General features: G+C 41.2%; 1 protein-coding gene across 1 annotated transcript in view; it reads left to right on the plus strand.

The window, feature by feature from the left end:
• LOC308568204 (cadherin-related family member 3-like) overlaps positions 1 to 27,829 on the plus strand; it is a gene marked incomplete at its 5' end in the record, with an annotated part of 67,295 nt that overhangs the window by 36,759 nt on the left and 2,707 nt on the right. Inside the window, 10 exons of the mRNA XM_081160842.1 lie at positions 932 to 1,094; positions 3,308 to 3,410; positions 6,659 to 6,757; positions 16,665 to 16,897; positions 20,771 to 20,942; positions 22,116 to 22,360; positions 23,345 to 23,544; positions 24,210 to 24,229; positions 24,348 to 24,412; positions 25,799 to 25,847. Of these exons, the coding sequence (XP_081016968.1) occupies positions 932 to 1,094; positions 3,308 to 3,410; positions 6,659 to 6,757; positions 16,665 to 16,897; positions 20,771 to 20,942; positions 22,116 to 22,360; positions 23,345 to 23,544; positions 24,210 to 24,229; positions 24,348 to 24,412; positions 25,799 to 25,847 (1,349 nt within the window). The remainder of the gene's footprint in view (positions 1 to 931; positions 1,095 to 3,307; positions 3,411 to 6,658; positions 6,758 to 16,664; positions 16,898 to 20,770; positions 20,943 to 22,115; positions 22,361 to 23,344; positions 23,545 to 24,209; positions 24,230 to 24,347; positions 24,413 to 25,798; positions 25,848 to 27,829) is intronic.

Consider the following 27,829-nt stretch of genomic DNA (forward strand, 5'->3'; position numbering starts at 1 on the left):
CTGCCTCTGTTCCCCAGGCTTTAGTCCCCACCACCTAGCTTCTGATAACTGCTACCCGTGTGGTCTCGTTTGGGTCCCCGTGACTCTGCCTTTTGAGTGGAGAGGATAATCGCACCTACCCCATAGCATCGCCATAAGGACCAAATGCAACAAGGCTTGGCGTTTGTTCAGCGTAGGGCTCAGCACATACTCAGCAAAAGGTATCCTTTTTTCCCTTATCTTTCCCCCAAAATATCATAGTTAATTACGAAACATCCCCCACAGGCTGCACCCAGGGCTATAGTCCCTGGAGGTGACAAGTATTTGCTATGCTCGTTGCTGTCAGGAGGTGGTATCTTGTCAGGGTGACAAGGTGACTACATATAAGACAAGAGCATAAAGTACAAGGTGGGTTTAAGTGACGTGTGCCGTGCTTAATTAAGAGGAAGGCCATGTGGGAATGGAGGGTTCAGGGGCGCCTCCTAAAGGAGCAAGATCTGTGCTAGCCTTTGCAGAGAGGAGATTGAGGCTTTGAGGGCTTGCGAGTGAGCCCTGGGGCGGAGCTCCCAGGGAAGGGGGGCGACTCGCAGGGCTGGAGGGGCGGCCACTGTGACTACAGGATGCTGAGGGCTGCCCCCGTGGCCCCTGCCCTGCCCGGGGTCCAACCGGAACACCCCCGCTTCCCTGGTTCCCACGTGGGCACCTCCGCTGCTGTGATGTCCTTGAGAGACTTCTAGACAACCCGGCTGGGGCAGGGAAGAAATAGTCCCAGAAAATGAGGGACTGTTGGGAAATGACTTCCCAGATGATGCTCCAAACCTGGACTCTCAGCCCGAGATAAATGGAGCAGTCACACACACACCCAATCAAACTGCTGGATGTTTATGCAAAAAATATTACATTTTAAAAGACTATCCATCTAAACTGATCTTTCTTCTTAAAAAAACAACAGGTACACAGGCAAAGAAGTGATTGCAAATAATACAGTAGTTTCAAAACTCTTGTGCCACGACCTTGATGAGCCTCCTGACACCATACATTATGCTCCAGCCTCGGGGCCCATCGGCTCTGGGCAGCTCTTCAAGCAAGTGCCAGATGCTGAAAATTGTATCCAGGTGAGCACAGCTGCTGCATCCCCCGGGAGTTTTCCTAGGGAGCTGGGGTCACTTCATGACCACGGTTGGGTGCTGGAGATTCAGCAAGAGGGGCTCTGGCACAGCAGAGGGGCTCTGGCCTCCTCCGCTGTCTTGCTGGAAGGCACGTGGGCAAGTCCTTTATTATCTCACTGTCAGCTGTCCTTTTGTCCTTCTCATAATAAGCACAAAATAATTAATTTCCTGTTTAGCTGGGGAAATGCATCAGAGACTAAAAACTGCGTGCTGGTTCTCTCAGAAACAGGTCCGTGTGACTCCACGTGTTTTAATGACAGTCTCCTGGCGTTGGCAGTGGTAGCCCAGCTCCCTCTCCTACCCTCTAGAGACTTGTCATTGGTGGAAGATGGACACAATACATGGCACAAAATGTGGGATTCCCCCATTTCCCATGACGAGATTCTGCCTCACAAGAAAGCCTTTCTTCTAACTCTTACTTTCCACAGGTCTTTATTTCAAAGTGCCAATCCCTGTTAGGTTGGCACAATTGTTCCTTAACCCAAACATCACCAAACACTCTCCCTTAGCCAGAAGATATGGCAGAGAAAGCCACCAATGGCCTCTCTTTTGGTCCTAACCTTAAATTTTCTTGACAAACGCCACAAGATACAGGCTGAGTTTTTGCATATGTTGTGTATTTTGGAAGCTTAGGCACTGAGCCAGGAGGTTTCCTGGGGTGATGTTCATTTTGAAATGCAATGCCAAACTGTCATTCAAAAAAAATGGAGTTTGGATAAAGATGGAAGTTTTGTAAACATGATGCTAACTAACATTTGAGCAGTCACATATGCTTGCACTATTTATGAAAAATTCTTTCCACCCATCACCTACTTCTAATTAATTTCTACACTTTTATTAATTATTCTTTAGGTCTTAAATGTCACTTATTTCTATAAGTGTTCTTTTACTACCATGACTGGCTTAGTTCTCCTGGATATGAGCTCACATTATAAGTTCTACTTCTCCTGTCAAATACTTATTAGATTCTGGCCCTGGCTGGTTGGCTCAGTTGGTTGCGCTTTGTCCCATGCACCAGGAGGTGGCCAGTTCCATTCCTGGTCAGGGCACATGCCCGAGTTCTGGGCTCTGTCCCCTGTAGGGGACGCGAAGGAGGCAGCCCGTCGATGATGCGCTCACATCGATGTCTCTCTCTCTTTTCCTCTCTCTAAAAATCAATTAAATATTCTTTTAAAAAAATTATTAGATTTTGTTATAACTGCCTATTTAATTGTTGGTCCATTTTTGTGTATTAACACCTCCTATAGTGCTAGGTGCATACTGGATACTCAATATACTTGAATAAATGAATAAATGTATGAATCAGATACTGAATTTTTAAAAATGTAATTTTTACCAAACACCTGGATACTTGGTGTCATATTGACTCATTCCAACTGAGTTTCGTGCCAATGCTGTTATTATATTAGGGTTGTCTTCAAGTTTCTGCTTTGGGATCATATTGTTTATGGTTATATTCCTAATGCCTTTGACTATACCTGGAACTTAATTAGTACTCAATAAACATTTTTAAAATGATGAGTAGCCCTGGCTGGGTGGCTCAGTTGGTTGGAACATTGTCCCATGCACCAAAAGTTTGCTGGTTCTATTCCCTATCAGGGCACATACCTAGGTTGTGGGTTCAATGCCCCATTGAGGGGTGTACAGGAGACAACCCATCAATGTTTCTCTCTCACATTGATGTTTCTCTCTCTCTCTCTCTCTCTTCGTTCCTCTCTAAAATCAATAAAAAAATAAAAACATCCTCAGGTGAGGATTTAAAAAAATGGAAACTTGTCATAACAGGAATAATGTACATTTATTGTAGTGCTTCATCAATTACAAAGTACTTTCAAAATATTTTCTCTTTTTAATTATTTTGCCTAAGGTCATGAAATTAACATACACTGAAAGCAGATCTGACCCATGCTTTTTTCCTATTATGCCAGGATGCTTGGTCCAAAAACAAGGTGCTCTGGAAGGAGATCAAAGGTGTCCCTGGGTTCTACCAAAATGCCTCCTTTTGCCTGTCACACTTTGACCAGTCTCAAGCATATTCTGATGCCATCTTTATTGAATTAAAATGGCCATACTCTTGCCTTTTCCAGAACGATTTATTACTTAAAACATGTACATTAAAAAAGTAAAGCCCTTCTCCTGAAATAATTTTTTTCTAAAAGGTTGCTAAAGCAATGGATTATGAAGACCCAGAGATGATTGCAGCTGGACATATCTATGAAATGACAATTTCAGTGTTTGATGACCCACGTCCCTCCCATACGGGTAAGCTTGATCACTTTTTCAAGGAGCACTTAGTAAGGCACTTACTTTAAACTCTTCACTTTAGCTTTTAAGATGTAAAGATTCATTATTTCTGGGATAGTTTTGTTACGTTAGGCGAAGGAAGAAGACAGGAATGAAATAGACTCATGTTGGAAGTTATCATTAGATCTGGGAAGTCTTTTCCACCTTCTGGAAGCTCCTTCAACAATACACAGCTCTTAAACACAGCCTGCCTAGAGATCCTTGGTGTTGGAAGTGGGAAGGGGATATGTAGAGCCCACCCCTTATGCTTGACACTTAAATGACTTTATGTCTAGTGTCTTCGTCTGTTTGGGCTGCTATAACAAAATACCCTAGACCAGGTAACATGTAACATGTAGTATAAACATATAGATTATTGGATGCTTTTTGGTATTTTATTGGAATTATTTTATATGATATAGGTAGAGCCATTGCTAATGCAAACCATGGGATACTTGCCAACTTCCACAGCTCATTCCTTTCATGAAAGTGCAAAGAATGATCACCCCTCTCTGCCACTTGGTCTTCTCATAACTGTTGCACCATTTAGGGCTAACCTATGCTAGAATGGGCCTTGGGTGAATTGAGATTAAATTTACGCAGATTGCACTGTCATAGTCCTTTGATATGTATAGACTTAACAGTCATGTTTTGCTTGTTGCCGAATGCCCTGAGGCACAGATATGCTTGTGTGCTGTGGAGCAGGGTGCTCAGCTGGTGAGTAAGCTCAGACGACCACTTGGTACCTGCTTCTCCCTGCTTATTGCTGTACAAATAGGAACTCACATTGAGTGCCCCGAGGGGTCATTTACATATTCAACTACATATTACTACACTTTAACAGTGAATTTGTTGCTGTAGAGGTATTTGTGAAAATAGGGATTCACAAAAATTTCTGGATACATCTATTATCAATGCCAAGTGTCTATGGTGTATCTGGAACTTATGGTAATAAGTGATCTAGTAGGCAATTGGCATCAAAGATGTTGAAGAAGATGTGGGTTTTGGGGTTGTAAGCACAGGCTTAGTAATGGGAATGCTTGGTAAGGGAGAACCTAGAATAGGAATGGCATTTGGGTTTTATCTCTTGTGCCAACTCTGATCCATTGATGGTGTTTGTCTGGATCACTGAGTTTAGAAGGATTCTGAGGTTACATCTGGAAGCAGTGGGGAAGTACTCTGCCGTGGACACAGAAGGGTGGACTGATGGCATCTGTCTACAGGTTTGCAAGCAAGGGAACTTAATACTGAACTTCAAGCAACAGATCTGAAGTTCTTTAAATCCCTCTTGACTCACAGATATAAGAGTTTTAAGTTTAAATTTAAGTTTTAAATGTGATTTGTAAGCTTAAGTAACCCAACTATGTTGAAACGTGATGTGTAGGGGACAGGGACACATGACAGTGTGCCCAGAAATGTTCCTGTTGTGTTCTCTCTGCCTCCCGCTGGTGGAGTTTTACTGTTTCATGCATCAGCCTGTTATATAGCCCGACTGATGTTTTAGGAAGAATGCTTTTTCTTGTAGCTACTCATGCTGTTGGCCTAATTAATCAAATAAAGAACCTGTTTCTCTCACCAGATTTGAGCTTTTCTCCAATACGGAGAGAAAAAAAACTCACAGTAATGAATCTGCATCCTCTCTGATCCTCACACACGGGCATATCCTCAACAACTGTTCATAAAGGGCGCTTTTAACACCCCACACGTGGCTCAGTCTATCTTTACAGGACAGGTAGTTAACACAAATATGAGTCTTATGGATGCAGTAAAGATCATAGTATAGCAAAGCTGGAAACGACACTTGCTCTTGTACCACTAACTGGGATCTATTGAAGGAAACCTAGAGGCTTTCACATAAATCACCGGTCTCCATGGAACAGTTCTTCCTGACCTTTCTTGGTGGTTATGGATACATTTGAGGTGCTGATGAAAACTATAGACCCCGTTCCTAGAAAAATACACATAATAATATATACCAAAATACAAGGAATGCCACAGATTCTCTTAAGTGAAGGTTCTGTAGATCCCAGGTTAAATTTTCTTGTTTGACACATGTGACATAGATTTCAGGAGATATAATATACATGTGTTCTTCAGAACACGGTTTCTACAAGATAATCCACTAAAGAAAAATTTCATGGCCAAATAACTGTAGATAGCAAAGCATACCTGGGAATTCAAAACACAGAATGACATATCAGAAACCCTATGAAGCCTTGCCATAAAGAAACCTTTTGATCTTTGTTTAACTCAGCATTTTGCATTTGACATAGTAAGCATTTCAAAGAAGTTATTTTGGGAGATGTTGGCAGACACAACTAATACCCACTCCACAACTTACTAGCTGTGTGACCTAGCAAAACATTTAACTATGAGAACCTCAGTTTCCTCATCTGTAAAATGGGGACAAAAACTACTATTAACTCCTTGCATAGTAAATGTTAATTATTATTTTACTTTTATTACAAAAAGTTTCTTCTTTGCAATTTCCTTATTTTTATGTTTGACCATCAAATTCCTTCTGATATACTAGTTTGAACTTGTTGGTCTGAAATACAGAATATTTTTTCCTGTGACACACTGTACACAAACATCTGGCTGAGATGAGTAAAATATATCAACTACTTTTTACTTAACTTTTGATAGTGTATAAAAAACCTTCTTGGGCATGATCTCATTGTGCCCTTACACACACGGTATGAAGCGGGAGATTGAAACTGATGCTATTCTTTCTTAATGATGAAGAAACTGGGCCTCTGAGAAGTTAAGCTAGTTCAAGGCCATAGAGCATGTCAAAGCCACGCCTCAAACATGCATTTTCCATGTCTCTTTCCATTCCAGCTCCTGGAACATACAGTAAAAGCAGAATGTAGAATGTCTCGAATGGAAGGGATTGTACTCATGAAAAATGCAATAAACTCCCTTTTGTAAAATATGCAACTATACATTTATACGTGCTTATATGATATATACACACATATATGACTATTGTATAAAATAAAATATGGCACGCAGACATTATATATCTTCAGACTAGTTGCTTTGGCTAGAATTCATTTGTGTTCCTTGAGAATGCAGAGCATGGGAACAGGGATTATTTGGGACCATAGAGAATCCCATCAAAGTTTCAAAATCCTCCAGCAAGCCCGTTCTTGGGGGCACATTTAGCTGGTTTGTAGACTAAAACCACCAGCACAACCAAGCCTTTATACTGTTCAATTTTACAGTAACTGTGACGATCATTGTACAGATTGCCCCAGCCAACGATTTCAGCCCTGTGTTTAAAGCCGCGCACTACACATTCTCCGTTCCGGAAACATCAGGAGGTAAGAGATCCCCTTTCCATGGTGTTGAAACCCAGGGAAACTCCTACTAGATCTCAAATGAGTGACCCATGGAAAGATGACAAAACACAAGCAGGCGAGGGAGCTTCGTGGGGCCCTAGGCCTTCAGGGAGCTTATTGTCATTGGCAATGACCTCAGAGTATCATCCTGATGGCTTCCCAAAGGCTCCCTTGCAAGCTGATGTCACATCTCAGATTTTTGTAATGGACAAATAGACACCATAACAGTTTTATTCCATTTCTCTTCTTTCTTGCCTCTGAATTAGGTCCAGTGTAAAGACAGTAGGGACAATGTGGCTCTTGTCCATGCAATTTATATTCTGTTAACATCTGAGGTCAGATTTCAGGTCCAGAGTCAAGATCTTGGTCTGGGTCCTTTCTGAGCCATGAGCTAGAAATAAATTACAAAATATTTTTAGCATAAACCAAGGAACATTAGATTTGGAAGGGACAGTAGAGATAATGCTTGTGTCTTTTGTCATCCGAGAGGAACTTATCCCTTCCTCAGCACCTCTGGACGGTGGGCCTTCCAAGCTTAAAGCTTGAGTAATTCAAGGGATGGGTGAAACCCCTCGTGTGAAGTTACATCATACCTACTTACGGGAGCCAATTATTAAATTTTTAGGAATTTTATAACCTAATTATACTGTTATTAAAATTAAAATTAAACTTAGTTACATAAATTATATTAAAAACAAAATGTGTAAGTACTCAAAAAACTCAGCACTTCTTAATTATGTTACTACGTTTTACTATTATCTATACCTTTGGGGTTATTTACATCTGTTTGGTCTGCATGGTGAAATTCTGTATATATAATGGTTTGCTACTGCATCTCTCTTCCCAACTTGGTATTATTATGTTGACAGCTAAAGATTGGCAACGGTGGGAGTATTTTTACCTGGAAATAGGAAAATACTACATATCAGGGCTTAATTCATTTCTCTTATTATTATCACAAACATTGAGGAAATATTCTTCTGGCAATCAAAAACTGTTATCCAATTTGGCAAAGAAGCCATTTGCGTCATTGCTAACCTGGTGGGGCTCTGACATTGTTTCACTTTCATCTTACTCTTTTTTTTTAATATCCTGTGCCTTTATCTTTTTAATTTAAATGTTTTATTTTTCAATTAGAGTTGACATACAATATCATATTAGTTTCAGGTATACACCCCAATAATTAGACATTTATATAATTTACTCAGTGACCATCCCAGTAAATCTTAGACCCATCTGACACCATACGTAATTATGAGAATAGCATGGACTCTATTCCCTATGCTGTACTTTACATCCCATGACTATTCTGTAATAACACATTTGTACTTTTTAATCCCTTCACCTTTTCCCCGAGCCCCCAACAGCCCTCCCATCTGGCAACAGTAAAAATGTTCTCTGTATGAGTCTGTTTCTGTCCTGCTTGTTCCTTTATTTTGTTTTTTAGATTCAATTATTGATAGATGTGCATTTATCACCATTTTATTGTTCATCTTTTAAATCTTTTTTTTACTTCTTCCTGTTAAAGAAGACCCTTCAACATTTCACGTAGTACTGGTTTGGTGGTGATGAACTTCTTTAGGTTATTTTTGTCTTAGAAGCTCTTTGTAAGTCCTTCTGTTCTAATGATAGTTTTGCTGGGTAGAGCAATCTTGGTCATAGGTCCTTGATTTTCATCACTTGGAGTATTTCTTGCCACTCCCTCTGACCTGCAAAGTTTTTGTTGAGAAATCAGCTGACTGTCTTATGGGAGCTCCCTTGTAGGCCCTGCCTGGGCCTACCCAGCATGAACTACAGAGTGATCTGCATATGGCTGCTACTTGTGCTGGGTTTGGAGGTGTCCAGGGAAGGCCAAGCTGCAAACCAACGCTGGCTGCTGCTAATGCCAGGCCTGGGGCCACTTAGCAAGAGTTACAGAATACACAGAGGCCAGATGCCACTTGTTTGAGAGATTTTAGGAAAGTCCGAAGCATGAGGCAAAAGAGGCCAAGTGTATGGAAAAGCCACTGGAAATGGCTTGGGTGGGCCCACAGGATGGATGGGATGGGATCTCAGAGAATCACCAGGGCAGGGCAAACAGTGTGAACCAGGTTGATGGAGACGCAGATATGATGTCTGCCTGTTGGCTCAGGGGAAAGTGGGGTCTCTGCCAGCACTTTTGTCTGGGAGAGAGCTCGCCACCCAGCTCTCTGATGCCAGACAATTCAGTTTCTCTCGATATGTCCCTGATGCCTTTCAAGCTGCTGCTGCAGTGCTGGAGCTCAGAGGGAGCACATCTGAGTGAGTCCATGCTCGGGTCCTTTAAGGGCACTGCCTGGGACTCCGGCAACCTCCATCTCACTCAGCCACAATCCCTGCTGGTTTTTATAGTGAGAAGTTATGGGGACTTCTCTTCCTGGCTCTGGAGCCCTGGGCTCGGAGTCCTGGTGTGGGGCTGGGAATCCTCACTCCTCAGGGGTCCCCCACAGCCCAAGTATCCCTCCCATTTTTAAACCACCACATGTGGGTGTGGGACCAGACAGCTCCACATCTCCACGGCTCTTACCAGTCTCAGTGTGGCCCCTTCCTTTCCCCCTTCCTTCCTTCCTTCCTTCCTTCCTTCCTTCCTTCCTTCCTTCCTTCCTTCCTTCCTTCCTTCCTTCCTTCCTTCCTCCTTCCTTCCTTCCTTCCTTCCTTCCTTCCTTCCTTCCTTCCTTCCTTCCTTCCTTCCTTCCTTCCCTCCTTCCTTCCATTTTTAAAAAATTGTTGACAGTATTACAGATGTCCCCCATTTCCCCCTACTTTGCCCCCCTCCACCTAGACCCTGCCCCTCCCCAGGCCTTCACCACACTATTGACTGTGTCCATGGGCTATGTATGCATATATGTTCTATGCATGTTTGTTCTTTGGTTAATCTCTTCCCATTTCCCTTCCCGCCCTCCTTTCTGAGGCCTGTCAGTCTGTTCCATGCATCCATGCCTCTGGACCTATTTTGCTCATCAGTTTATTTTGTTCATTTGATTCCACAAATAAGTGAGATCATGTGACATTTGTGTTTCTCTGTCTGGCTCATTTCGATTAGTATTATGATCTCCAGGTCCATCCATGCTTTGGCAAAGGATAAGAAATCCTTCTTTTTTAGAGCTGCATAGTATTCCATTGTGTAAATGTGCCACAGCCTTTTTATCCCCTCATCTACTGATGGGCACTTGGGCTGTTTCCAGATCTTACATATTGTAAATTGTGCTCCTATGAACGTAGGGGTGCGTAAGATATTTCTGACTGATGTTTCCAGCTTTTTAGGATATATTCCTGCAAGTGGGATCACTGGGTCAAACAGTTCCATTTTTAATTTTTTTGAGGAACCTCCATACTGTTTTCCACAGTGGCTGCCCCAGTCTGCATTCCCACCAGCAGTGCACTAGGGCTCCCCTTTCCCCACACCCTCGCCAGCACTTGTTGTTTGTTGATTTATTGATGCCATTCTGGCACGTCTAAGGTGATACCTCATTGTAGTTTTAATTTGCATCTCTCTGATGATTAGTGACATTGAACATTTTTTCTTATGTCTCTTTGCCATCTGTTTGTCCTCTTTGGAGACGTGTCTATTCAGGTCCCTTGCCTGCCTTTTTTTTTTTTTTTTAAATATATCTTTATTGATTTCAGAGAGAGGAAGGGAGAGGGAGAGAGAGAAACATCCATGATGAGAGAGTCATTGACACACCTCCCACCAGGGATCGAGCCTGCAATCCGGACATGTGCCCTGACCAGGAATCGAACCACGATCTCCTGGATCATAGGTTGATGCCCAACCACTGAGCCATGCTGGCCAGGCTGCCCGTTTTTAAATTGGATTGTTTGTTATCTTGGTTTTGAGTTGTATGAGTTCTTTATATAGTTTGGAAATTAACCCCTTATCAGATGCATCGTTAACGAATATGCTCTCCCATACAGTAGGCTCCCTTTTCATTTTGTTGGTGGTTTCTTTTTCTGTGCCCAAGCTTTTTAGTTTGATGTAGTCCTATTTGTTTACTGTTGTTGTTGTTTTTGGTGGTACTTTAAATTTATTTCAAGAGAATACTCTGCAGGGTAAACACTAAATTAGTCACTAAATTCAAGTTGAAATAAACTATCTTTATAAAACTTCCAAATAAAATATAAAACTTTAAAATATATATATACTTCAAGATTTTAGGAGCTAAATGTTTTATCTGGTAATCAGTGTCATTGCTTGGATCTCTGTTTTCAGGAATGAGTCAATCTGAGGTAGATCTTTTGGATACTTAGACCTTATATTTGCAAAAAATGAATTATTTAACATTTAACCTCTGGCCTGAGAATGACATTAATTTAAGATTTCTTTCTCCTCTAATTACAATAATCATTAGATAACTATAAACAAGATTTTTTTTAAATTAGGAATTCAGGAAATACTTGACAAACTTGAAACCTTATTATTTAACTCAGCATTAACCAGAATATCTTAAAATCAAAAAGTCTTGTAGTTGTTGAAAACACACTATCCCAAAGTATGTGATAGTGTTAAATAAAAAATTTAACTTTTCTCCCTTCTGAACACTGCCTACACCTCCCATGAATGGAAATTATAGAATTAAGAATGTCAATTTAAATCTATAGCTAGATTTAAAACAAAAATGTGATAACCAGATACTGATAATTATTAAATGTCTTTTTCTTGAAAACCTCAAAGTCATTGGCCACAATGCTAATTTATCACCATAGTTTCCCATTTGTTTATTTTTCCTTTGCTTCTCTTGCCCTAGGAGATGTATCAGTGAACGTTTTGTTACGTGAAATGTCTGAAACTTTATTGCCTATGTTTTCTTCCAGGATTTTTATGGTTTTGTGACTTACATTTTCATTTTGAGTTTTATTGTTGTGTGTGGTGTAAGTTGTTGCTCTAGTTTCATTTTTTTTTTTTTTTTGCATGTACCTGTCCAATTTTCCCAACAGCATTTATTGAAGAGACTGTCTTGACTCCATTGCATGTTCTTGCTTCTTTTGTCAAATATTAACTGACCATAAAGGTTTAGGTTTATTTCTGGGCTCTCTGTTCTGTTCCATTGGCACTGTTCTTGTGCCACTACCAGGCTGTTTTGATTACAATGGCCTTTAGTATAGTTTGATATCTGGTAGTGTGATCCCTCCAACTTTGTTGTGCTTTCTCAAGATTGCTGAGGCTCTTCGGGGTCCTTTTCGGTTCCATATAAATTTTTGGAATATTTGTTCTAGATCTGTGAAATATGCCATCAGTATTTTCAAAGGAATTGTACTGAGTCTGTAGATTTCTTTGGGTAGCCTGGACATTTTAAGATGTTAATTCTTCCAATCCATGAACACAGTATATGCTTCCGCTTGTTTGTATCTTCCTCTAGTTCTTTCTTCAATGTCCTGTAGTTTTCCAAGTACAGGTCTTTTACCTCCTTGGTTGAATTTATTCCTGGGTACCTTATTATTATTATTATTTTGTTAATCTTCACAAGAGTATATTTTTTTCATTGATCTTTTAGAGAGAATGGAAGGGAGGGGGGAGACACAGAGAGGCACACTGATTGCTTGCATCCCTCATGTGCCCTGACCAGGGCCGGACATCGAGCCAGGGTACGTGCCCTTGACTGGAAATCAAACCTGCAAAGCTTCGGCCCTCGAGCCTATGCTCTAACTACTGAGCCACACCGGCCAGGACAATCCCATGTATTTGGATTTTAGTTCTTTGTTGGCCTTACCAGGCAGTTTTGGACAAATCCTTAAAACTCTCTGTAAAATAAATGCACACCTATGGTCCTATTTCTGGAACATAGCATAGTTGAAACTTTTAGTTTATGACCGGGTAATTCCAAGAAAATTGTGTATAAACTGAATTACTTTAAACAGGATCCTGCTGCCCCTCAATGAAGATTTGTTGTCATTTCAGAAGTACTCAGGATCGATTTCTGAGTAATCTTTTATTGATAGAGCCTCTTACCTTAACTTCTTTCCTGCCTTTGTATTGTCCCAGTTCTGTGGTAATGTTCTAGCTCTAGGGAGTTTTATTAGAGGCGCTTTATGGTGAGTCTTTATGCAGAAGTTAGATAGTTCACAATTTTCTAATTATCACCCAGCTGATGAATTGTAAATATGGAGCAGAGGGTCTGAGCATTGGCTTCAAGGGTCCCTGAGGGAAAAGACCTACAGCCTTCATCAGATTATTGAAGGGTTTCCATGACCCTCCAAAGTTCACAACAACCAGACTAGGTTTTAAAATAGAGACTGACATTTTTAAACAGACTTTATTTTTTTAGAGCAGTTTTAGGTTTACAGCAAGACTGAGAGAAAGGTACAGAGATTCCCCATATACTTGCTGGCCCCACATACGCACAGCCTCCTCCATCATCATCATCTTCCACAGGGAGGTACCACTGTTCCAACCCGTGAGCTCACACGGACACATCAGCACCCCCCAAAGTCTAGAGTTTACATTAGGGCCCACTGGTGGTGGTGCACATTGTATGGATTTGAACAAATGTGCAATGACACATATCTACCATATGGCATCATACGGAATAGTTTCACTGCCCTAAAATCTGTGCTTTGCCTACTCATTCCTCTCTCCTCCTCAACCCCTGGAAACCCCACATCTTTTCACCATCTTTATAGTTTTGCCTTTGAGACTGGCATTTTTTAAAAATAGCATGTTATAGGAATCAAGTTTTATGTCAGTTTCTTTTCCAACTATCTGAAGCTGTCCTGAAATGTAATTTTATGTTTTGAAGGTAGAACTCTCTAAATGTACTGAACATATCTGGGTTTTCTTCAGCATAATTTAATACCTTCTTGATGGCTTACGAGAAGGATTTAGAATTTTCAATTACAGCACGGTTGATTTGGAAGGACTGAAAAAATTCGCCGTTTTATTTTCCTGCTGGGGCTGGAGAGAGAATTGGGCCACACAGCTGGTGAATGGCAGAGACGATGGATAGCACAGGCTTCCAGATTCCTGGTCCAGCTCTGTTTCGTATTCCCGGCTGCTTTTCTGGGGTGGATTTTGGTGACCGAGATCCCCAGTAGTCTGAAAACAAGTTTAGAGAATTCTCACGAAGAGATAAGAGAATCTCTTCTGTGAGTAATAGTCTCCGAATGGCTGGCTACTTCTCGGTCTTCATAGGGATCAGCATGATGCAGTGGAAAAACCATGGGCGTCGGAGCCACATGGAGCTGCATTCAAATTCTGTCTCTGCCACCGTTAGTCAAATGACTTGCGGCAGGTCCTATGACCTCCATGTGCCTTTGAGTTCTCATTTGTGGAACAGCGATTACAATAACTATCGTAGCTGAGATGAGCATTAACTGGTGATTATATGTATATAAACTATGTGATACATACTAACAAAAGCCACACAGTACTGCCAATAATAATAATAATAATAAAATAATCACCACCAGCATTTATTGAGTGCCTACAATGTGCCAGAACTTCTTGCTTGCATTTCTTAGAAGCCATTCCTTGTCTCCCCTACCAGAGTACAAAGGGTGGATGAAATTAAGGGAGGCTGGTGTTTTGAGGCAATATCCACCAGAGGAGATAAATCATCACAACTCAGTGACGATTCACTTTAAAGGAGGGAACTAAAAAGTTAAAACTACTCTGAAAACAAACTCTCCTCAGAATATCCAACATTTAACCTGTAGACCTGGAAGACATTAGACAATCCATTAATGTGGAGCCTTTTTCATGCTGTGTTGATTAGCACAGGGGTTCAGAGTGCCTTAAGCACCACATGAGGGTTTTTTAATCCTGTTAAAATGATGAGAATCTATAATCTTTAACGTGAAAAAAACCCTCACGGTATATAATAAGCAACTAAATCTCTCATTGACAAATAGTTTCTGGAGGGAGGTAGGCATAGGCAAAAAAATTCTTTTAACAGTAATTATTTAGAAGAAAATACATGAAAATTTAATTGCTCTGGGTTGCAAGTCACAAGGGAAAACATATTTCATTTCCAATAGTTTTTGATAAGATGTCTGGCGAGTGGCAGAGTTTCATAATTACTCTATTTCAAAGTTTAGCTAAAGATGCTCAAGATAGCTTTCAGTTTTATTGGAAGGTTAATTTTATATCCACAGAAGAATGAGCTTTCCATTACACTTAACCAGGTGTTAAATGTAAAAGTGATGCCATCTTTGCCCGGAACTGTAGGGTAGAGATGGCAATTTTACCCTTAGTCTACTTCATGTGGTCGTCAATCAGTTGTAACACTCTTCTCTGGGTTGGACTCTCCATACTCTGGATTTGCTATAATGAAATATTATTTTTCCCCACAAATGTGTTTTCTCTGTTCTTGGTATTTTGAGTTGTGTTCATTGCCTGCTTAATAACATTATCAGAGACTTGTTGGGGATAGCACACCTTCAACCTCACAGGATTTCCTTTCTACCTCCCTCTAGAAGCTTTTTGTCAATGAACCTTATAAAAGAAAAATGCCAACTGAAGGAAATCCTGTGAGTTTGAAGGTGTGCTGTCCCCATTAAACCACTAAATAGTTTCTTAACTGTAATCTTTCGGTCTTGGTTATCAGCAACCAGAATGTCCTGTGCACAGTCATTGTGTACTCTCTACATGGAGGAGGTATGGCACCTGCCTGGAGTTTATAATCCAGTCAGAAAATGACTGAGGGATAAGCCTGTTATATCTGTTATCTATTACCACAAGTATGCTGTGAAGTACCCCCACCCCCAAATTAGAGTAATAAAACAATAAACATTTAGTTAGCCCATGAGTCTGAGAACTGGCTGAACTGTCTCTCTGGCTTTGTCTGGGGTTGCTCAAAACTGTGGCAATTGGCTGGCTTTTTGCTGATCTAGCCTGGCTTCAGCTGGGGCGACGGATGCCTTGGTTCCTCAGTCCTCCAACAGGCTGGTCTGAGCACGTTCCCAGGGCACAGGCGGGGGGCGGGAGTAAGCAGGCCCAATCCCAGAGTGCTTCTCGGCTGCTGCTTGTCAGGCTTGCTAATGTTCCACTGGCCAAGACACATCACAAGGGAAGACAGAGAGCGTGATGGCGGGAGGGACAGAGAATATGGGCCTATTAATTCAACCAATTCCACACCATCTTTCTTCTAAAAGAGTATGTGGGGGGACTACACACTGAAATCACAGCAAAATGATTTTAAAAATGCCTGTAGATTCAGCAGATACCGATTTGAATCCCGACTCTATCATTACTAGCTTTGTGACCTTGGACAAGTTACTTAAGACCACCAGCCTGATTTTCCTTATCTGTAAAATGGGGACAGTGACAGTACATGTGGCATAAGGCTGTTGAAAAGATTCAATGAGATAAGGTGTGTAAATAATTCTGATACAGCATTTACTATATCCCAGGCACTATCCTAAATGCTTTATGCATTTTAATGTCCTTAATCCTCACCACTCTATAGGAGAGCCACTGTTATTATTCCTTGTTTTCAGATTTAAAAAAATGAGGCCCAGGGAGGTTATAGAATTTTTCACTGAGTTACATCTAGTAAGTGGCAGAGCTAAGACTTGGAACCTAGGCAGCCTGGTTCCAGGGTCTGTATTGTCCGTCAACCATTATCTGATGCTAATCTTAGCATAACGCCTGGTAGAAAATGAGCATGCCATACATGTACGCAATTATTAATATTGTGAAGCTACTGTTAACTCATATCACTTGACCTATGCCACGTGGTTTAAAGTGGAAGAAGACTGTCTGTAAATCCACCTTCCATCATGTAGAGTTGGGCTTTTCAACACATTTCATTGTCCAAGGGATTCGGATTGATCCTTTGAGAAACTGTGATACCATTTGGAAGGCAAAGACTTGTTAAGCTTTTGAAACGTGTGTATCTGCATGACAAGAATAAACCTTAATAAATGTTATGGGCAGCTTTCTACAAAGTTGGAAGAGTGACTGCCATTGATGAAGACCACCCACCAAACTGTGTCACGTACAAAATAACCAGTGGAGACATTCAGGCTATACAAAGATTCTGGATTCACCCTGTCTCTGGAATGATTGAGCTCACCACACAGCCCGACTACGAGACTGTGAGTCAGTATAACCTCACCGTGGAAGGTGTGGACTGTGACAGATCGCAGCCTCGCACAGCAAGGACCCTGGTAAGTAAAGAGCCTCAGGTTTAGATATAATAAAGACGACCCATTAAGTTCTCATTTATTACAGTTGAAATGGTCATACAATAATAATGAAAAATGGTCAAATAATAACCAGTAATTCTCATGAGATTAAAAAATTTGTAGTAATTGCAAATATGCATCTAACATTTATCATGTGCGAGCTTTTGTTCTTGGCACATTTTATATGTTGACGTAGTTACTCTTCGAATTAAGTCCTCATGGCAGTGTTATCATTTCTACTCTACAGGTGAAGAAACTCAGGCACAGAGTTTAGGAAAATTACTTGAATTTACTCAGGGATTGTAGAACTGGGCTCAAACCCAGGTTGCCTCTCATTGGGTGGTAATGTTCACAGCGAAGGTACTTAACCAAGGGGCATTCTTGTGGCATCGCAATGGGGGAGAGTGTGTGTGGGCTTCTACATTATTTTAGAAACATCAAAGGGCTCTTAAAAGATATCAAGCATGAATACTGCTGTGCTGATGATGTGGGCTGTGTTATTAATGACTAGAAGGTTTTGTCCCTGGAGAAGAGACAGAAATAGGACTGAAGAATTTTAAGCTCCCCACCTGGTCTGAGGATTCACTGTGCATTTCCTCTTACTGTACAGAGCCCCCTGGCTCGCTGCTCATGTGGTGATTAGGTTTCCTGTCGTTGTGAGGCAAATCTCAGGCCCATACACATCAGCAGTTAGAATGACTTTCACAGGGACTGAACTACAGTCATGGGGACAGGATTATGTAGCTTCGATGTCTCAGGAAAATACCTATGAGAGCGATCTCCAAGCTTAGGTATCTGCGGCAGTTTTTCTTGTAGACATTTATGAACTCCCTAAATAGTACAGGATGATGCCACTTGCAATTATCATTTACTTAATACACATGAGAAGAGGGGAAAGCAGATTAAAAAAGCAACTTCAAGTGATTCTCTTCTTATAAAAAGAGTTTATATTTTGGCTAAAGACAGAGAAGGAACTTTTTTTAAGCCTCACCTGAGGATACGTGTGTTTTTTTTTATTTTTAGAGGAAGAGTAAGGGAGAGAGAGAAACATTGATGTGAGGGAGAAACATCGATCGGTTGCCTCCTGTCCCCACCCCGACTAGGGAACGAACCTGCAGCCTAGGCTTGTGCCCTGACTGGTAATTGAACCCGAAACCTTTTTGTGTATGAGATGATGCTCCAACCAACTGAGCCACCCGGCCAGGGTGAGAAAGAGCTTTTATTCCTTCTTTTAAAAAATATTACATGAAAAAAAAATGAAGTACAATTGACAACATTACTTTAGTTTCAGGTGTACAGCATAATGATTCGATATTTGTATAAATGTGAAATCATCACCACAGTAAGTCTAGTTAACATCTGTCACCTTACATAGTTACAAAATTTCTTTCTTTAACAAAAATTTATTGAATGTTTATTTTGAGCACAACATCCTGGGTTACAAAAAAGCGTAACACACTATGCTCTTAAGGAACTTAAAATCTTTAACATAAGAAAAGTTGAACAGCACATAGCAAGTAAATTGATGATATGGATAAATGTGACTTTTAAGTTTAGAAAAGGGAGCTAGGTCTTTAGACTCCAAAGTTTAGAAATCCATCACCATCATTGTCACCGTCACCGTTAATATCACCCACCCTTTAGTGAGACCCAAAAAAGGCCAAGTACTATGATGCCTAATTTAGTCTTCAATGCCACCCCGGGAGGCAGTTATTAATACTCCCTTTTACAGATAGAAGAATTTTCGTTTCCAAGGCTTTGAGGTTAAGTAACTTATCCAAGTTTACCCAGATATGATGAAGTAGAAAGATTAACTCTGAGTCCTTAATCACTATCAGATACTCTAAACTGTCTCTCTAATCCATCAGCAAAGTTAAATAAAGTGTCGCTACTTTCAAAATAGATCCCGAATCCTTCCACTCTCACCCGCCCTCCGCTAAGGCCCCGGCTGTGCCGTGTCACCCGCACCTGCTGCAGCCCCGCCTCCGCTCCGGCCCTTCACACTCTACTCCCCGCCCGGTAGCCAGAGCGAGCCCCGCAAAGGCAAGTTTTCCTCCCCCGCAAAGCTCTCCAGTGGCTTCCGCCGGCTCAGCACAAGCCCCAGGGTCATTTCCTGGGTGGGCAGGGCCCTGCTGCCTCGGTCATCAGCTTCCAGCTCTCCCTTACTTCAATGCAGCCGCGTGAGCTTCTGCCTGTTGTTTCAGGGCACAAGGACGCCTGCAGCCAGGCCTTTGCCCCACTCCTCACTCTACCCTAACCACGTTCCGCGCAGAGGAAGCGTGCTTCTGCAGGTCTCTTCTGTTGCGTGTGACGGTGACCTCTGGAGCAACCCCCAGAGAGTGGACGAGCGACCACGGTAGACGCATAGGATGGGATCCTAAGGCTCGGGAAGAAACTGGAAGCTAGTTTTCTGAGCAGCAACACAGAAAAAGCGAGAAAATACGGTGCCTTGTGAGAAAAGTAGGAAACAGAAAACAACATGATATAATTTGTGCAAATTAAAACCACCTGGCCAAACAGGGCATCTTCTGTGAGGATATATACTTGCTTGGGGCATATATCACACATGGGGGAGGAGGAAGGAGTGGAGAGGGAGTCAGGAAAGAAAGGCCTCCTCTGACCACTCTACCAACACCCTTCCATCGCTATTCTCTGTCTCCTTAACCTGCAGAGGGTCAGTTTCCACAGGGCGTTACCTAATATATTCGTTTGTTAATTTGTTTATTGCTTTGCCCCCTTCTTTGGAATATAAAATGCAATAGGGCAGGCTCTTTGTTTGGTTTACCAGAGTATCTTCTGTGTCTAGGCCAGTGCTTAGCACATAGTAAGTGTTAAATAAATATTCGTAACTGGATGGATTTTTACCCCCAGCCATCCTAGGAAGGGAGAGATTGAGAGCTCCTTTTGCCAGATGAGAACAAGGCCAAGTCACTTGACCAAATAAAGGATCTGGCAAGGCGAAGGCCCAAAGTTTTAATCAAGATTTCTGATTTCAAGTCCCGTGCTGTTTGCATTATATCACAGGTCTCCCTAAAACTTATGAAGGCACCTCACACATTGAAGAGAACAGATAGCTGTATCCAATCTATAAAAGTAGCATTAAAGAATGAATTATCCTCCAAGAACTTAGCTGTGTTGGTAAAACATTTCAGAAAACGTTTAAAAGAGATAATACTTGCAAATATGAGCACACCAGGGATTATTCTGCAAATGTTGTTGAGAAAGTTATTACTCATCTAAGAGCAGGCAGATAACCTTTCTCATCTGAATGGCATTCGATCACTGACATTTAAAAGTCCTTGATATTTTGATCTTTTCCCATGTAAATCACAGTTTCCCCGGTTTATGTTATTTTAATTAAGAAAAGTTTGATAACAGCCCCTGATTAAGGTCAGAGCATACTTTGAAGTAATCATATTGTTACCAAAAAATGTATCGTACTTGAGAGAATGATGCAGGGGAGGCCCTTAGGTTACCAAAGAGCAAACTCAGGATATATTTGCCATTAAACAGAGATATGTAAAAGGTTCAAGGGATTATAATTTTTAGAAGCACCATTCTTCAGTTTTCCTTTTCTCATCGTTTATGTAATTTTTGAGGTTTCCACGGGTTCTTCTGAAGCTCTCCCTAATGGCCACACCAAATGTTGCGGTTGACCCAGGATTAATAAGCCAACTGGATAGTTGATTTTCACAGCTAGAACCCGAATCTGCAGGAACATTTTTTCAAACTCAAAATTCCAGACTTTTAATAATTCTAAATGATCTGTCCCTACCCAGATGCTTGTTTCTGATTTTGTGTATAAATAGTGACAGGACGTGGATGCGATGTTTCTGTCTCTCTCACGGCTGACAGGTCACCGTAGACATCGAAGATGAAAATGATGAAGCACCTGTCTGCACACCCTCTCTATATAAGGCTGTCATTTCTGACAATGTTGTTGCTGGGACAAATGTCAATGGCTTCGAACTAAACTGCCACGACAGAGATTCACAAGATTTTGAAATGCGCTTTGAGATAGTTTCTGGTGGGTAGTTTTATTATTTCTTTTAATCATGAGCATGTGTTAAATTGACATTGGTCGGACCCTCTTCGACATGATATAACACAGAAATAACTATGTTTATAAATGTTAAGCTATTTTATATCGAAGGCATTAAGTTTCCTCAAAGAACCCTTTTCACTTCCACACATCCAATCTTATTCCTCTTGTTGAATTTCAATGATTCTTGACAATGAAGAGACTTTGGGCCTGCACAGGAAACACTGCAGGTTAAGTTACAAGGAACTGAGTCTGCTGTCTGGTGCTGGCTGAGAACAGCAGCCACCTTCCCATGTGACAGTAATACAGGGTCTCTAGGACAGATGTTTTCAGTTGCGTTATTGTTGCCTTCACAAAGATCCATATCAACTTTGGTCATAATCTTGTGACATGGAAGAAAGTTACTGAGACCAAATCTGTACTAAAATTGGGCACAGGACAGGCATGGGTCTTATGTTCATGGAACTCATTGTTCATGAAATGAGTTATAACATCAACAGTTATAAAATGACAAAGTATGAAATTTTCTATTAAGGAAACTTACCGGGTATCTTGAGACAGTTGAACAAGAAGAAGTACCTAAAGCAGGGAGGTCAGAGCTGCTGTTATGTGTCTGGAGGACCGGGGGCGTGGGCATCAGCAAGCACCTTGACAGTTAACTACAGGACTAGTTCCACGCCCGCTTCTCTTGCCAGATCATGGGGGCCTACGTTCATGTTGTTTCCAACAGTGTCTCCAGGGCCGAGGAGACTGGACTTGAAGCTGAGGACGGGCTCGATAGATATTTGTGGTCCGACTGATCCATTTGATGATACTGGTCTAGACAAAGCTGAAGGTGGAAATTAAGTTTCTCTGAGTGGGAGATAAAGGAAGGGGAAGCAACGAAGGCAGAATAATTTGATAATAGTCTGATGCTTGCTGACCTTATATGGAAATAAGACTCATGATCTTGACCTTTAAAACAATTTTTTTCTGACCAGCTGAATTATTACTTTATTTAAATTTATTATAGGCCTTGTATAGACGTAGGAATTCATAGAACAATAGAAAGTTTATTTATTTACACCCATTGTGTTTCAAAAGCTATGTATGGCAGCTTGAGAAGAGCTTTTAACGTATCTTAAAGTAATTATAAATTTTAAATGATCCCTTTTAAAGGAAATGAGAACAATCATTTTGGATTTGACCCAACTCGAGGCTCAAATACTCCAAAGTTAATTGTGAAGAATCCTTTTCACTTCGAATCCGGAGCTGAACTGCAGCGGCAACACCATCTTCTGGTCCACATCATCGACGACAACCTGAGAGACGGCAAAGCCACCAAGCCCAGGACAGGCACTGCTGTTATAGACATTTATGTGACAAGGGCCAACGTGCCGCCTCCTCCCACCACCAGTTCTGAAGTAAGGAGCTATGGAATTTAATTGGGGCCCCTGTGGGAAATACTCTCTTGTAAATTCAAGTTTCATCTGGAAAGGCTGAAAGGCTACTTAGGGCATCACCTTGGCCCACGGGCCTTTCCACTCGCCCCCCCCCCAGGCCACGTTTTAGAGCGCGCAGCTGTGCGTGCAAGCCTGCTGAGAGGAGGGAGGACTGCGGGTGGGGCACAGCGGGCTCCCAAGGACCTGATTCTGTCTGAATGGTCTGCAAGTCCTGCCCTCCAGAAAGGCCCCCTGGTTAATGAAATCTGTCAGTTCAATATCTCCACAAATGAGCGCTTTTATTCCCCAGCGATCATACTATAGTAATGGCACCTACCATGTGCCAGGGACTCTACTACATGGCTGATATTCGTCATTTCATCTAATGTTTGGTCCAGTCCTGTGAAGTTTAGCAGATCCTTTAGTATTCTGCAATTTCCAAAACAGATGGGCAAGGCCTCAGTTGGACTCCAGAATGGTATTTTATTGTCTTCTGTCCTTTGAAATAGAGTCATTTTTTTACAACGTATGTGATAAGTCTTTCCACCGGAATATTTGATTTTCAAAAACACACTGTTCCCTCAAGCTGCACAAAAGAGTTTATCCTGTGTAGAGTAGATAATAGAGGCATACGAGCCTAAAAAATCCTCAGATGCCATCTAGTTCAACCCTTGATTTTCCAGATGGGAAAACTGAAGCCGAGAGGAGAAGTGTTTTTGTTCAAGTTTGCAGAGCAGTCACTGCAGTGATTACATACAATTCAAGTCTTCAGATGCTTAAATTGGTGCCTTCTCTGGGTTTGGGTGTTCCTCATATTGCCTGTGGTTTTTACAAAAATTCATAATCTGAGTTAATGTCCCCCCCCGTCTGTATAGGGCCACAGCTCTCTACTGATGCTATTTGTAGACAGATGCTCTTTGAAAACATAAGCTAATGCTCTGTTTGTTTTGAAATAATATTTCCCAGCAAAGAAAAGGCCTGACCATTGTGTACACAGCCATCAACACGTACACATCCAGTGACTGGTCCATTCCTTTCATCTTCACTCTGATGGCTGTTTTCTTTGCCGGGCTGGTTTCCTGGGTGTGTTTCCTGCTTTGGAGATACGGAAACACTATGGGATGCTGTCGGAAAACGGCCAAGGAAGTCTCCAAGCCCAAACCCAAGTACGAGATGTTTCTTTCTAAGCTTCTGATGTAAGGAGCTGAAATCCCTGAGGCCTGGTCACCTTGCACTGAGGGCTTCTGCCTCCCTGCTCTTGAGGGCACAGAGGAATCTACTTGGGAAACAAAACAGGATGGTCCCATCCAGGGCTCCAAACCTGCTGTTTAAAAAACAGAAAGACTGTATGTCTGGGTTCTGCCTTAGAACCTCTGAAACACATTTTCTGTGAGACTAGATTTTAAACAAATCAATTTGTGAGCAGACAAGCCAAACAAGTCCCATATTATTTTGAGCCAAGCAGTTCCCTGGCGGGTGTCTGACAACCTCCGGGGACCTCTCCATACTTGCTTTGAATCTACGTGAGGCTGGGCTGATGCCAAAGAAATGGGGAGAAAAAGCTTCCATCGCCATCCAAAAATAGTTCGCCATGGCCTCAAAAATAGAGTTGATTATGGGGTTTTATTAACTAAGCAGGGATAATTTATGATTCAGGGATGGGAGGCAGTGATGGTTAATGAGATTAGTTTATTATTCACCATAAATAAGTTTTTTAAAAATTGGGAATTAGAGAGATGTAATAATAGTCATGTGCTGCAAAAATTGATTTTTTTTTGGCATGTGATAGCATAATGAAGCTGATATTTTGTCAAATTTTCTTTTCATACAGGGGAATAAAGTATATTGCAGGTAAGATACAGATTGCTAATTGTCACCTGATGATTATGAATTGTGTGATTTAAAAAGCCACTCGTCAGATACCTGCCATTTATTTTTTAATTTGTTTGCTTATGTATTTATTGAATAGGAGATAGAAATCAAACGGAAAATACTGTCATGGAAAACAGAAATAAAAAACTAGAAGTGTTAACAGTAAGTACATTTTTATGACCCCTCTGTAGTAGAAGAAAGAAGACTAGATTTTCTCTATAATTATTGTTCAGTAGAGAGTTCTTCCACGCAAACATACGGTAAATCTACTCAGGCATCACAGAAAGGAAATAAAATTATTTCAATTTATCTGCTTCTGTTGAACTTCTGTGTATTACAAGACTGGGATTTCAGATCTAGTCTTAGAATCTCACTTAGGTCAATTTTTGCCACAAATATTGTATTCAACAAAAATAACTCTAGACAAATGGAAATAAGCGTTATTTACCATTACTTAAAAATAAGATCTACTTTGGCACCGCAAGGTGGTATCAGATAAATAAGTGCATAAAAAGAGGGTGGGATCTAGATTTGAAAATAGGTTAGCTATGTGATAAAGCTGAATAAGCCTCCAACCCTGGAGTTTCTCAGCAGATAGTAAAATATATACCCTGGGGTGTTGGAATCTTTAAATTGGCTAAGGCTCATCCATTAACGGATCCACGTGAACATCTGTACCAGGGGTAAGGCTGTTCCAGGGATAGCAATTCGGGGCAGGGTAAGAAAAGGCATTTTCAGTCTCCATCTCCCGTTTTCCTGCTCCACGTGCTGCCCCTTTGACAACGAGCATTCCTCTCTGCATCCCGAATGACCGTGACGTTGTTGCATGAGCTGGTTTCCCCCAGTGCTCTCTTCCCCCTCCTCTTCTTTGACGAAACGGATGCCAGCCCATCACCTGTATTAGTGAGCTGGGGCTGGCAGAACAAACCCGTGCAGGCTGGGTGGCTTAAACGGCAGGCTTTTAAATCCCGGTTCTAGAGGTCAGAAGTCTCAGGGGAAGTGTCGGCAGGTCTGGTGTCTTCTGAGGTCTCTCTCCTTGGCTTGCACATAACTGCCTTCGCTCGGTGTCCTTGCAAGTTCATTTCTCATGTGTTTGGACTGTGTCCTAATCTCTTGTTTGATAGCGACACCACTCAGATTAGATTAAGGCCCACCCATCTGACCTGGTTTTACTTCAGTCACCCACTTACAGGCCCGATCTTAAATATGGTCACATGCCGAGGTACTGGGGTTAGGGCTTCAGCATGTGAAGCTTGAGGGAACACAGTTCAGCCCAGAGCACTCCCCATTGACGATAAGAGACTTCGGATCAATAGCGAGATCTGAGCTGACGGAGGGCACGGTGGGCAGGCTGCTGTGGGGCCCGAGCTGGGGCTGGGAGGAGACAGGAATAGCAGGACATTTTTGAACCAAGGCTGCTAGCTCTCTACATAAGAAAATTGAGGCCATTTATAAGAAGTCACCTGCTCAAAGTATGCAGCACTTGTCAAAATTAATTTTATCAAGCTGACCTTATTGCTAATATTTTGTGGTGTTGTTTTTTTAAAGGAAACCATAGTGTATGAAACCGTATTTGATGGAGAGGCCATTGATCCAGGTATGGTGCTGAAATATCTTTGAGTTAAGCCCGTTTTGCCTATTTGGATGCTAAACTGTGTGAATGAATTATTTATTCATTATGCTTTGCATAATGAGACTCTGTCCTAATGCAGAGCATTCAAAGCAGGTAAAATTAATGACCAAAATGTACCATATAGGACAATTCAATCATCAATGGTAACTGATGCTTGGGAGCCATGGCTGTTACTGGGCTCCATCAAATTCTTGCCACATTGGGAATAGGCCTGGAGTTGCCAGAATTATGATGCTTAAAAAGAAGCCGCAAATCTAAATTATTACATGAAATCTGCCCATTTTTTAAAATGCAGGTAAGTAATTCAATGAAAACAAACTCCATTTTGCAGGCCAAATAAAATGCATTTTTCCTCCTGGTTACTATTGTTGTGTAAACTACCCCAAGACTTACTGGCTTAGAATAACCACCATTTTATTACATTGCAAAATTTTGTGGGTCAAGAACTTGTGCAGGTGTCACCTGGGCAATTCATTGGCTTTTGTATTAAGAGGAACTTCATTGATATTCAGCGGCATTTGTCTGGTCTGGTGGGTCCAAAATGGCTTAATCACAGGACTGACAACTTGGTGGGGGTGGTTGCATGGTTGGGCTCAGGTGGGTCCCACTAACTCTTTAAAAATTAAAAAAAATAATTACAGTTGACATTCAATATTATTTTATATTAGTTTCAGGTGTACAGCATAGTGGTTAGACAATTATGAACTTTACAAAGCGATCCCCTTGATAATTCAAGTACCCATTTGGCACCATACATAGTTGTTACAGTATTATTGACTATATACCCCATGCTGTCCTTTACATCCCAGTGACTACTCTGTAACTACCAATTTGTACTCCTTAATCCCTTCACCTTTTTCACCCAGCTCCCCAATCCCCCTCCCATCTGGCAACCCTCAGTTTGTTCTCTGTATCTGAGACTGTTTTTGTTTTGTTTGTTCATTTCTTTTGTTCTTTAGATCACATATATGTGAAGTCATGTGGTATTTGTCTTTCTCTATCTGACTTATTTCACTTAACATAATACCCTCTAGGTCCATCCATGTTGTCACAAATGGTAAGGTTTCATTCCTTTTTATGGTCGAGGAACATTCCATTGTATACATTTATCACAGCTTCTTTATCCACTCATCTATTGATGGAACTTGGATCGCGTCCATATCTACATTGTTGTACATAACACTGCAGTGATCATAGGGGTGCATATATCTTTTCAAATGAATATTTTGGATTTCTTTGGATATATACCCAGAAGTGGAATTTCTGGGTCATAAGATAGTTCTATTTTTAATTTTTTGAGAAACCTCTATACCTTCATAGTGGCTACATCAATTTGCAATCTCACCAGCAGTGAACAAAGGTGCCCTTTTTTTCCACCACTCATCAACACTTGTTTGTTGATTGATTGATGATAGCCATTCTGACACGTGAGGGGATACATCATTGTGGTTTTAATTTACATTTCTCTGATAATGGGTGATGTTGAGTATCTTTTCATATGTCTATTGGCCACTCAAATGTCCTCTTTGGATTGTTTTGTTTTGGTTTTGAGTTGTATTAGTTTTTGTAAATTTTAGATATTAATCCGTTATCAGATGTATCATTGGCGAATATATTCTCCCATTCAGTGGCCTGTCTTTTAGTTTTGTTGAACTTCTGTTCAGCTAGTCTTCAGATGGCTATCCAGGTTGATTGTTCTATAATTTAACTATAAAATAACTGGGCTTTTAGGAGCTCCAATTACCAGGAATTCTTTAAAAGCATGCGTAAACTTTGTTGAGTGCTTCTATGTCCAACATGCCTTATCCCGTTTTAATCCTCGCAACAACCTTATAATGAAGTGCCATCATGGTCCCTATTTTATTGACATGAAAAAGAGTCTCAGAGAGGTCACAGCATATATTTAAGATCACATGGCTTTCAAGGAAAGGAAGCAAAAGAGTTGG

This window comes from Miniopterus schreibersii (genome assembly GCF_964146895.1).
Source record: "Miniopterus schreibersii genome assembly, chromosome: 15".
In the NCBI taxonomy this organism is placed as follows: Eukaryota; Metazoa; Chordata; class Mammalia; order Chiroptera; family Miniopteridae; genus Miniopterus; species Miniopterus schreibersii.